The 13,306-nt window shown below is 35.7% G+C and overlaps 1 protein-coding gene across 1 annotated transcript in view; it reads right to left on the bottom strand.

The window, feature by feature from the left end:
* clasp1a (cytoplasmic linker associated protein 1a) overlaps positions 1-13,306 on the bottom strand; it is a 341,123-nt gene that overhangs the window by 50,546 nt on the left and 277,271 nt on the right. The window contains exons 30-31 of the mRNA XM_059970314.1: positions 6,937-7,080; positions 6,342-6,448 (exon numbers count right to left, since the gene is read on the bottom strand). Of these exons, the coding sequence (XP_059826297.1) occupies positions 6,342-6,448; positions 6,937-7,080 (251 nt within the window). The remainder of the gene's footprint in view (positions 1-6,341; positions 6,449-6,936; positions 7,081-13,306) is intronic.

Raw genomic sequence — 13,306 nt, 5'->3', positions numbered from 1 at the left:
TCTACCCAAATTTTTTTTTAAAGTATATTTTGGAAGATTGTTGCAATTTCAAGCTGGCATGACAGCATATTCTAAGGGAAACGACACAAGGTACCATTGGACTAAAATTCTGTGCAAGTGCAATGTCACATGCAAGAATATTCCTTTAGCCACCCTAACTGCAGAACCCAAGTCCACAAATATGTCAACCAATCAAACTGAATATCAAAAAACATTTAGAGATCACTGGCTCTATCTGTTTATCCTTGAATTTTCTCTAACAACATAGGCTTGGGTAAAGGTGGTCCTTGGGTATATTAGATTTCATTCATCTGGTTTGTCGAATTGTTTTCCCATCCCAAACTTCTCATTCATTACCTATGAGGAGTGTTTCTACTTAAAGAATAATGTTTCTTGAACTATGGTGACAAATTTATTAACAATTTATACCAAACAAAATTTATATTTTTCCAGTTTATCCATCTTTCTGTTTTCAAAGTAGCAGATTAAGATGATTACTTCCTAATCCAAGGGGCAATCTACACATTTCAATGATTGTTATCTTTGGACCAGAACCTCATCATCTGATTCAGGATGCTTTCAACAATCAAAAACAAATAATTTCAGCAGAACATAGCTATATTAACCTAAATAACCAATGTATTATCTAGATCTTACAAACAGAGGAATGGATTCAATGTTGTTAGCATCTAACACCATTAATCATTTAGTGATATCTTGGAGATCAAACCATACAAGCGACAAGGTTTTCTCAATGAAAACTAGTTTTACAGGGATATTGGATAGATTAAAAATTAAGCTGAAGAATTAAATACCCTATTTACTGTATAAAACTCAATAAATAACAAATACATTTTAGAAAGGGTTAGTATTAAAGATCAGAAGAAGCTGCAGAAAGTTGTAAACTCAGCTGGCTCCATCATGGGCACCAGCCTCCCCAGCATACAAGCCACCTTCAAAAGGTGATGCCTCAAAAAGGTGGCATCCATCATTACGAACGTCCATCACGCAGGACACGCGCTTTTCTCACTGCTATCATCAAAGGCACAGGAGCCTGAAGGCACAGTTAATATTTCAGCAAATGTTCTTCTCCCCCCCCCCACCCCATCAGATTTCTGAATGGACGATGAACCCATGTACAATTCCTCACCGTTTTCCCCTTTATTTATATTCATACATTTATATATATATATGCTCTTTTCTTTGCAGACCCCATAATGCTGAGGAGAGGTAGGTTGTGCAGAGTGAGCAGCCAGCAAAATCTCTACACCCCACTATAGGCTCACAACATGCTCTCCACTCCTATCTCTGGCACTGCTCTACCATCTCCTGGTACTTTGCCTTCATATGGCTCAAATGCCTCCTCAATCCAGTCTCCCAAGGCACTGTCAATTCAACAATGGACACCTGCTTCAATGTTTCTTACAGAATGACCACGTCAGGCCTCGGTGGTGATTATCTGATGAAGTCAAGGAACTTTATTTGCTTGCCAAGATTGTCTTTCAGTTGTCAGTCAGAAGTTGCTGCAAGCAAGCCTACTGGTGATCTGGGCTGAGGGGAGCAGCTTTGGGCTTTCTGGCTTGGCTGCTGTTAATGGCCGAGGAGATATTTACTGCTACTGCTTTCAGTGCCTGGTCACAGTGCCAGCTGCAGCAGCCTTTTCCCAGGGCTTTTGGGCAGTTGCTGAGAATGTGGTCCAGGGCTCCTCTGCCAGACCAGAGAGGACATGATGGTGCCTTGCTTTCTCCCCCAAGCAAAAAGATCTACCAGACCAACAGGATGTCGTACACAGCCTGGATCATGAACTTAATGTGCTGGGCTCTGCCTGCCAGATGTTGGACCAAGAAATATTCCATTTACATACACCTTCCCAAATCCTTGCTGCCCTATTCGCATCATTCTAGTACACACTTCAACAGTTGCTCACACCTCTTCCAGGACCAGCTTACATTTGTTTCTGCCCTGAGCCCTGTCAAAGCATGTTGAAGGGAAGCTGCCCAGCCTCGTATGACCAGATGCTACAGTACCTATTAGATCCCTGAAGGCAATGGCATGACCCACCCAGCCAACACATTTTTTGTCCTTCTTCCTTCTGGGAGAAGGTTCAGCTTCAAGATTCATACGGCCAGATTTGGGAACAGCTTCTTTCTAACTGTGATAAGACTGCTGAACGGATCCTGACCCGGAACTAGGCCATGCCTTCCAAATATCTGGACCTGACTTGCACTACCTTACTTTCCCTTTTCTATTTTCTAATTATGATTTATGATTTAAATTTTTATTATGTTTACTTCAATTTGTACTTCAGGGATCGTGAAGTGCAAAATCAAATATCGCTGTGATGATTGTACGCTCTAGTATTAATTGTTTGGTGGCAATAAAGTAAAGTAAAACATTAGACACATTTCAATGCATGTTGCTAATCATACTTGAGCAGATTTTTAGACTTGGCTTCATGTGAAGATCAACAGTGTTATTCATTGAGCACATCAAGTTCAATTTCAACCATCCTCTAAGAGGTGAAGTAAAACATTAACCATTTGCAACAAAAGACAATTAAATGGTGATCCGAAATAAAAACAGTAAAGTCAGCATCTGTGGAAAGAGAAAATTAACATTTCAGGTCAAGAACCGCTTGTCAGAAGGGTGTTCACCCTGAAATGTCAATAATCTGTGTGATGTTAAAGAAGATGAACGAAGCAAATTTGACATGACTAATATTGTACTTGGACAGGAATCAAATAGTTAATGATGTGAAAATATGACACCATCCTTTAGGTAATACAAACCATGAAAGCAAAATACTTCAGACTTGCCAAAAATTCAACTACCAACAAAATATATGTTTACTTAACAAAATGGTATGTGATTTAAAATAAAATTAAATGAACTTATCTCTTGGGCTCTTAACAGCTTAGGTATTTAAAGGCTTTTGGTTGGTCAGTCAACTCAGTAATAGCATTTTAGGCAGAAAAATACAGACACTATAATCAGGATTTGAACAGAATTTCATATACAAATGCTTAACTGAGGTCTGTGCTGTTAGAAAGCATGCTCTTTTAGATACGATGATAGATTATAATTAAGGTACCTATAATTAGAACATTTTGGAAAAATCCAACAGGCCAGATAGCACCGATGGAGACAGAGTGTTCCTTGACCTGAAACTTGTGTATAGACTTGTGACTCACTGCAAATTATTTCCTTTTATTTCATAGTTGCAGCATTCAGTGTTTTGCTATTGAATTAATGTCTTTATTTTCCTGTTAAGACATATATAGCAGATCCCATGGGAGTGAAATCTGCCCCCCCATACAGCAGTTAATATCCAAGCAACATTAATTATGGATTATGTTTATATAATTTGCTGTTTGCGCCAAATAATTGGAATTAAGTAAAAATCATTGGTAATAAAGTTTCTTGAAAATCTTAGATATATTGCATTATTGTTGAAGTTTTGTTTACTTTTGATTAATGCTACTAAAGAACTAGATGATTCTCCTTTGTCCTTTGTTTAGAACATCAGTTCAATACATTGTATTGTGTAGCATTAAACATTCAGCCAAACATTAAAATCCATGACACTTTGAGCTAAAGACAGCCTACTGAACTTCAGCATTCCAGCTAATCTCAGACAAGAAATCATAGCATTGATTAAAAATAAGCACTTCTGGTTAATACTTCAATTAAGCATTAATTGTGAAGGTCATAGCACTTAACCATTTTTCCATAGTGTGTACTCCACCAATTTACTGCAGGAAGATTGGTCTTGGAAAGGTGGTTTAATTGAAATAAGGGACTCAGAAAGCCTCAAGTATTGCCTTCCTCAGCCATAATATTCAGGAGAATATTTAAGGAGTTTTAGTTTGTATTCAACATATTGAGGCTTGGGACTCTGAAGTAATGTTCAAATGTAAAATTTTGCAAGTGCAAACTCTCATCAGTCTAATTAAAACAAATATTTTGTTCAGAGTTCAAGCTTCAAATTCAAATTCTCAGTGACCAAAAATTAATTAAATGGGCTGCCAGTACAACGAAAATGTCACACATCAACCATGGCATTTTTTTAAACCAGCCAGCTTTATAAAAGTACATTGACATTCAAGGTCAGGCAGCATCCATGGACAGAAGTAAAACACTGACGTTTCCTGCTGTGACCCCAAGGATCCTGGACTGAAATGCTGAAACTTTATTCCTCTCCAGAGATGCTGCCTAGCCTGCTGAGTCCCTCCAGCATTTTGTGTGTGTTACTTGGGACTTCCAGCATCTGCAGAATCTCTTGTTTATTCACATACGAGGCTACTTTTTGATCTTCATGTTCCTACATGACCAGAGCTTAGAAATACTTCAGATATTCTGTCATAATATTTTGTAATTACCAACATTTAGTACATACAGCTGTATTTACAAGCTCTCCTGAGTCAATGAATGACCCTTTCTTATTTGTATCAGCTAATTATATATTTTACAGCTTAGGAAATTGTGCTGCACAACCTAAGAACCACTATTCAAGCCTAAGTGAATAAAACCATTCTCCTAAACATGTGAGGACTGTCTGCTTTTAGGTATAGGTTTAAAAACACTATTTAAAAATATGCAGTAATCATTGCTGTTTTGCCTTCAAATGCATAATAATCTGCAAACTTTATTTATTTTGTGGTAGGAGTATTTCACCCTTCGCACATTTAGAATCTATTCTGTGGATAACTTGCTGTGCTGCCCATCACATGATCATACCAAAAACTCCACAAGTAAAATAGATTTCACTCTTATTAGTGGCTTCATGTAGGTGTTGATTCATTACATTGTTATAATCCTTCATATCCCTAAACCAAGCCAATCCATTTTGCCATTAAAATTAATTCAATCCTGCTATCGTTTAAACGATCATACATATTTTTGTCACTTCCAGCCAGTAATTCTCCACTGGTCTGGAAAAATGGTTAGACGCCATATATTGAAATTACAAGTCCTTAAAAAAAGACACACACACTTAAGCGATATTAAACCTTATGCTAATACTCTCAGCAGCCAGTAAATTAACCAGTAATTTACATCACTCAATTTACTGGTACCAAAGTAGTTAACATTACACATCTGAAGGCAACAGAAAAAAATTCCTTATGCATGTTACCAGATCTCAAAACTTCAAGAAAACCGAACTGAGTATTTTCAAATCTATACAAAGCACAGGTCATATGCATCTTTGGTTCTATTGTGGATAGCTGCTTAATTCTGTGTACAAAATGGGAACTAAAGGATTATAATATCCATTTGCCTTTTAGGTACAAAGTTGATCAGCTATCACAAACAATAGCAGTCGTCAGAAAACATTGCTTCCATCAGTCTATTACAAAGTTTGTAGGAGCTCATACTAAATATATCATAATAATTTTGAAACGTCATCTTCATGAATACAACCCATTTCCAGGATGAAGTGTTCCATTTTGTTATTAAGTTTCTATTAATACACAGGTTCCTCAAACTAGCAATATTGCATCATAATTGCAGGTTAATAATGCTAATTTATCCAAGAACCATGCTTTTAAAATGTGAAATAAGCCAAAGTACCAATGTTAATGGCATTAACACTATAGTTATGTACTATAACAGATTATGCCATCCGGGAAAAACATTTAATATACAATCTACAAGTACAATTTATGCCGCATATGATACAGGAATAACAATTCAGTTATAGTGAATGCAATGGTGGGAGAAGAAAAAAAGTTTCAAGTATCTTCGAAAGATTGAAAAAGAAAATATGATTGGTCTGAAGACTGGAAAAATTAATTGTACATCTGGAAAATTAATTTTCTTCTCACTATACAAACTGGAAATATTTCATGACATGTTTGTGATGTTTTGTAGCCTACTGAATTCCAGGAAATACACAAGAGCATGCTCTACCAAGAAATATTTAAACTCAGATTTTCCAAACTCTATTTTGGTTAAGTAATCATTATTATCCTCAATGTTAGGAAGTTCATTTTTGTTCAATATTTGCAGTTTGCAAACAACAGGATCAATTCCAAAAATACAATTATTTTTACTCATTTTGCAAATATGGCCAATAGGAAATAAGGAAAAGGTGGAACTTGTAAGCAAAATTCATTTACAAGATTGTAATTCTCAATGGTTTTGCCATTTCCTATGTAGTATTTAGAGCTCCTTTTTTGAACAAGAACAAGGGAAAGGATGAAAACATGGATAAAAATGTAAAAAATGTACGAAATATCTATTTATGACTCATTTTGAATATCGTAATAACTGTCAAAATGTTACTGGAATTTCAATTGCAATAACATCTTATACAAGAAATCGACCAGATGATTTATTACCTTGGAGAAAGACCACCATGTGAACAATTTGTAGGTGAAGTAAGAGGGCTTGTTCGACTGCTGGAGTGCCGTGAAGGTGTGCGCCCCATTGTGTTGCTGGGTGAGCTCTATTAAGAGAGGAATATAATGAAGTATTACTTTGTCAATACTTCAATGAAGCTAACTAACTAAAGTAACTGGAACACAAGCAACATTATGAGAATCCAAAGTACTCAATTACTGATACATTTTATTAGAAAGAAGTCTTCAGATAAAATTTTAAGAATTAAACAAAGCACACTGATCAAGAGTTGTGCATTGACAGGAATGTTGGGCTTTTACATAAATATTGTACAAGACTGGTATTCTGATGTTTTAAATTCACAAACAAATAACAGCACATCTGATAGTGCAGCAGTTCTTTGGTGCGTCATAAAATTAATCAAGAATTTCAACTTTGCATCCAATTTCTACTATGTCACAGCAGATAGGGCACTTATCATAACAATGTTTTTGAACCAATTCATAAAATGGGCCTGCAAAGTATATTTTTTGAAAAGACAAATTTGGCATATATCATGCAGTATAAAGTAGAGAGCTATAAGTCAGTAAGTACCACATTAGTATTGCTGGAGTTCTTCAAATGATTATGTAGGAGCTTGGTGGCACCATCTTGGAAGGTTTTTGGCAAGGCACCAAGTAACATAGTGAACTCAGGAGTGTTCAGCTCAAACAGAGAAATCAACACGACCTGCGCAGCCTATGGAAAACAGTGAAACAAAATAGTTAAAAATTCTTGTCTAATTCCATTATTCCAAGATCATGGTTGCAATGTTTAAACAGATCTTTTAGAAGCCACAGTCATCCAATTGAAACAATGAATACTCCTTATCAGTATTTACTGCACTATTTGCAGGTTATTGGCTTTTCTTTAAAAGATTTAACAGTGCATCCTAACACTATATCAATGCTTAATAACGATACTGCTAGTTATTTATTAAGGATATTTGGAACCAACTAGAAGCCACTATTTTCTAATACTGTATGGACGGCCTGTAAAATGCCTTTGTTTAAATTCAAAGTTCAACCAGTTCAGCACTCAAGACTGAAGTGAGCCTGGCCAAAGCTGTTTCAAACCTTTGCCATTTTTGAACAATTTGTCAACAGTAAGTACATGACACTTAAGTAGATTAGATCAGTCAATAACCTTCCAACAGTATACACCACCTATTTTATCTACATAATTAAATCATACAGTGCATTTTCTTGTGTTTGTTTGCCCAATTAAGAGTTCTAGAGTAGCAGAAAAATGAAAAATAAATGATAAAATAAATTGTCTTCATAATGCCCATGCCCAAGCTTCACAGCAATCATTCTGCAGTTTGCACTTGCTTTTTCTAGTTATGCAGAAGGACCACAAAGTACGTCTTGAACATTACCTGGTAAAATGTATTGTATTATCTGGAACATTACTACAGAATATTCATAAAACAATGAGCCCATCATGCTCATTCAAATAAATATTCAATAGGCCTTGCTCTTCTGTGTCTTCCTTTTAGCTTTAGTTAGTTCCATTTGTAAGTTGCAAATCAATTTGCTTCCACTACTGATTCAAAATTGCATTTGCTGCAAGGCTTTTTCCTTGCATGTGGTTCTTTAAATAATTGCTTTAAACTTGCTTCTTCTGGTTATTAACCCACTGCTACTGGAAATAATTTCTATTTTATCAAATACTCCCAAAATTTTAAATACTTTCATATCTGTTCTAAATAGAACAACTGATATTTCTTTAGACTCAATTAACTAAAGGTTTTCATCCATGATTCATTCTCATAAATCTTTTCTGCATCCTATTTAATAATATTTTTCTTAAAGGGCACAGTATTTTGGCTGAGACAAATATTAAAAAGTTTGAATATAACTCCATTACTTTTTCCTTGCTCTATCGGTAAAGAAATAGATTTCTTGTTAAATTGGTAATTTTCTCAGGTTGCCCATCACTCAAATACCCACTAATAAACATTAATTTCAGTCCTTGCATGCCTTTCAAGATTATATCATATAGATTCTTATCATTATTCAAATCATAATGAATCACTTCATACATCTATTTAGTACCTTTTTAAATCTACCGCATGTGTATTTATTTAACTAATTTCTCTCTCCAAAAGTTTGCTACTGTCATCTTTGCTGTTGATTTCATGTCTGAGGTTTGAATCATTTACAGATTTTAATGTCATGTTATTGCCACCCAATAATAAATTATGGGTACACATTGGAGAGCAGTAGCTGATAACATCTTTCTTTCCTTTAAAAGGCCTCTAATCTACAGTCAGCCCATCCACCCCACCCGTTATCTTCAACAATCTGAAAACTTAAATCAACCAGTGTTCTCTTCCATATTCAGTCAATTTGGAAGTCATCTTCTTGTGCTTCCTGTAAGTTTTAAATTTTGATAAAACTTATGCACAGCATTTTAATCAAATCCTGAATGTATTTTTCATGCAATTAATCAAATGTGTATAATTGGTTTCAGTGGAATAATAACTGGAACAAAAGTATATTTTGATAATTGTTAGAACTAATAGAGTGTGCATTCAAATAACTTGAGGTCTGTTATAATATTCAAATGTATTAATTATGATCTTTATAACTTTAAGCAGTATTTAACATAGAGGTTTGACTTAGTAAAAGTTTATCACAAAAAATCCAATTTTCATTTATTACAAAGAGCATATTTCAAGTTCAAAATAAACACACAAACTGTTAATGCACTTTCAAACCCATTAGTTAACAGATAAGCATGCATTCCAAAACTGTAAGCAGCAGTTCCATTGTCAGGGCCAATGCAGTATGTTATTAAAACTGCAGAAAGACAACCCTTATTCCCAATCAACACCAACTATGCGCTGTATAATTATAGAAAATAACTTTTGTTGGCAATACAATAAAGTGAATAAACTTAGTTATGTTGAAAAAGGCAGCGAGGCCAAGACCCTTGTACAGCCAAGTTTAAGAAAAAAGCCAGAAAGTAAAGGGAAAAGCAACTTGAAATTAGTAGGTGCAACGTGTTTTTCTACCTGTTTACACTTTTCTTCCAGGCCAATTTCACCAGGCCCAGAGGTGTTCGAACAGGACCTGGCCAACCCCTCATCACTCAACCAACTATGCACAGTCTGGGTTTGACAGGTGGGAAGGGTATTAGAAAAATTTAGAATACAATAAACAGCAGTTGCATGATTAAAAAAAACTTATATAAAGCTGAAGAGCCATGACAGAAAGTGATCAAGTTCACCAATTGTTTGCAACAGAAAGGTGCAGTTACTCCCTTAAACTGTAAATCTATGGATCTGATGCCAGTCAAATGATTTTTGCTTTCCACCTCACTTATACATTTTAATAAAATCTAAATATTTCTCCATTTATAAAAGTATTTGCAGCAATTGTCAACAATTTAAAACAATGCCAAAACGCATTAAATATACGTGTGAAATAATCCAGAGATGAGGAAAAAAGTGAATTATAAACATATTTTATAGCTGTCTGTTGCAACACTGCTTGGACCTAAGAATATTGCTTGTTCATTTTTTTAAAAAATATATATTTGTGCACTAGCAATGCCAGCATTTATTGCCCATCCCTAATTGCCCTTGAACTTAGAATCCATTGAGAGTGGCTATGTAGTCACGTGTAGATAAGACTAGGAAAGGTAGTACAATTCCTTTAATATGGGATATTATCGAACCCAGTGGGTTTACATGACAACATATTAGATTTATACTCACTAGCTTTTCATCTTAAGACCAGATTTATCTGATTACTTCCCAAAGGCTATTTTGGGATTTGAACTTAGATCTTAGGACCAAGGTTATAGAAATTTGCTGTAATCACTATTCTACTGTATTTTCAAGGTTTTACGTTTGATTTAACAGCTGTAGTTTCAATATTATATTTAACATCTGCTAACAATGTTCCAAGTACATAACTAACATTATAACAAAGAAAAAAAATAAAACTGCTTTGCAGAAACAGATTATGTCTGACGACAGCTTCCAAATACTTATTATATTTGATAAAATGTTTATGCAAATAGTATTTCCATTCTGGATAACATGAACAAAGCCCTGCTACACATTTAGATTTTTCAAATTAGCACCCATAGACTGAATGGCGCATATTTGAAGAATAAAACAAATAGGGAGCATAGTTCATATGAAAAATACATTTGAATCAACTTTTTAAGCATAATATGAGGATATACTGCTATCAGATACTGTATAAAGATACTATGTTAAATAATGTGATACATTTGATAAATTCAGGGCATTAGAACTACATAAGTGAGACATGATTGTCACTTTGCAAATAGTAATTTTGACATGGGATTCTAACAGATAAATGCCAGATGAGACCAAGGAAGAAATTAGGCTGACTGATCTGCCATTATCACATGGTCATATTTGTTCTGTTAGTCACTTAAAACTCATTCAGTCATAACAATGGTACAGGTATGTGTCGCTTAATGTCTACAATATGTTCTGTGAAATCTGACGTTATGTGATTTGGACATCGTGCGAATATCATTATCATATACTTAGCAAACCCACATAGAGTAGCACTAAACTCAATATTGTAGCCTGGTCCTGCTTTTCCTTTAAGCATTTTGAACAAGCTCCATGCCTTAGCCGTGATCGTCACCATGCAGAGAGGGATTCTCTTTTGTGTTTGGTCCTCAATCCATGTCATTAGCAATTTCTCCACATCCGATCAGCATTCACTGGTTTTCCACCTTCATATTGTTTAATACCCTTTTGTTTCACTTCCAAATCAATACTTTTCCTTCGCCTCTTGCTACTGCTATCACTAGGAGTGGTTTTGCTGCATTTGGAAGCCATGGTGCTCTTTATGGTAATGTTTTTGAAAGGAAATTAAACAGAGAGATAACGCTACTACACTAAAGAGATGCACAATACATGAGATTGGTTATGTCCGCTACGACATGTTCTCTGATCAGGACTACACGCGATCGGAAGTTGTCCGAATGGACGGTAAGCAGCGCACACCTGTACTAATGCTGTATATCTTTGACTGGAAGCAGTTCAGCTCACTGCTTGCATGGAAGGAAAATCCTTGATATTAGCAGGTGTTACGTATTACTTTTATTTATGGAATCATTAATAGTTTTATTTTACTGTGGCACCATATTTGTTTACCTGAAGAAATACCGTATTAAGAATATTGTTCGGGTCCTAAAGTACAAGCAACCTGCATGTTATTATATGAACTCACGACTGAATGAGTCTTAAATGACTCACAGAACAAATATGGCCATGTGATAAATGGCAGATTAGCCAGCCGGATGTCTTTCTTGATCTCACCTGACATTGAATACAATAGATAAGTAGGGTTTGTCTGCAACTATCTGTATTACAATTTGCAAGTGGACATTACAGTGGCTCAGTATTCTGCAGCAAATCACCTACTATCCTATTAAAAATTTCCACCATCTGCAGGGCACATCAAGAGTACTTTCCACCAAACAACTGGAGCTCAGCTTCAGCAAAAGCAAAGTAACTCACAACTCTAACTTCTGAAGAATACATCACCTACAAAGCACAGCACAGAAAGATTTAACAGTACCCTTCCCCAAAATCCTAAACCCAATCACCTAGATACAAATGAGAGGATGTACAGGAGAGAGACATGCCAACTAGTGGAGTGGTGTCGCAGCAACACCTGGTACTCATTGTCAGTACGACAAAAGAGCTGATTGTGGGTTTCAGGAAGGGCAAGACGAAGGAACACATAAAACCCTCAGAGGGATCAGAAGTGTAGAGAGTGAACAGCTTCAAGTTCCTGGTTGTCAAGATCTGAGGATCTAACCTGTACCCAACATATCAATGCAATTATAAAGAAGGCAAGTTAGCGGCTATACTTCTTTACGAGTTTGAAGGGATTTGGTATGTCAACAAATACATTTTAAGAACTTCTATAGTTGTACTGTGGAGAGCACTCTGACAGGCTGCATCACTGTCTGGTATGGAGGGGCTACTGCATAGGGCCAAATGAAGCGGCAAAGGGTTGTAAATTTTAGTTGGCCCCATATTGGGTACTAGGCTACAAAGTACCCAGGACATCTTCAAGGAGCAGTGTCTCAGAAAGGCAGTGTCCATTATTAAGGACCTCCAGCACCCCGGGCATGCCCTTTTCTCACTGTTACCATCAGGTAGGAGGTACAGAAGCCTGAAGGCACACACTCAGCAATTCAGGAACAGCTTCTTCCCCAATGCCATCAAATTCCTTAATGGACATTGAACCCTTGAACCCTACCTCACTTCTTTAATACATATTATTTCTGCTTTTTGCACGGTTTTTAATCTATTCAATATATGTATACCGTAACTGATTTACTTATTTATTTTTTTCTCTTCTATATTATGCATTATATTGAACTGCTGCTGCTAAGTTAACAAATTTCATGATACATGCCGGTGATGATAAACCTGAATCTGATTCTGGACAACTTTGTAGGGAAAAGCTAACAACTTTCAAGTTTTTCAAGTAACATATCACCCTGATACACTATCTTCCCTCAAGAGCTTGTTTAAAATCATAGAGATTACATTGTCATCCACTGTGACCAATGCAGTTCCAAACACTAACTCACCAACACCCCTCAAGGGCAATTAGACATGGACATGCAATAATTGCTGGGCTCGTCAGTAATGCTCTTATCAAATGAATATAAAAAAGCTTTCTACTTGTCTTAGATTTTCAGTTCTGTTACTTATCAAAGAATAAATATCAGGTGCAAAGCAGAAATGCAATGTTAAAAAATCAAAACTATTTTATAGTGAATGTTATGAGATTGGAATGCAACCAATGCATCAAAGCAAATAGCTGAATGGAAAACTAACTAACATATTTGATTCACTAAGTAGAACATAGAAGGTCCAGATTCAGACACTGTGTCCCAGCTAGCACAA

Source organism: Hypanus sabinus, chromosome 5 (genome assembly GCF_030144855.1).
Source record: "Hypanus sabinus isolate sHypSab1 chromosome 5, sHypSab1.hap1, whole genome shotgun sequence".
Taxonomy (NCBI): domain Eukaryota; kingdom Metazoa; phylum Chordata; class Chondrichthyes; order Myliobatiformes; family Dasyatidae; genus Hypanus; species Hypanus sabinus.
This window is presented reverse-complemented; position numbering and strand designations above follow the sequence as displayed.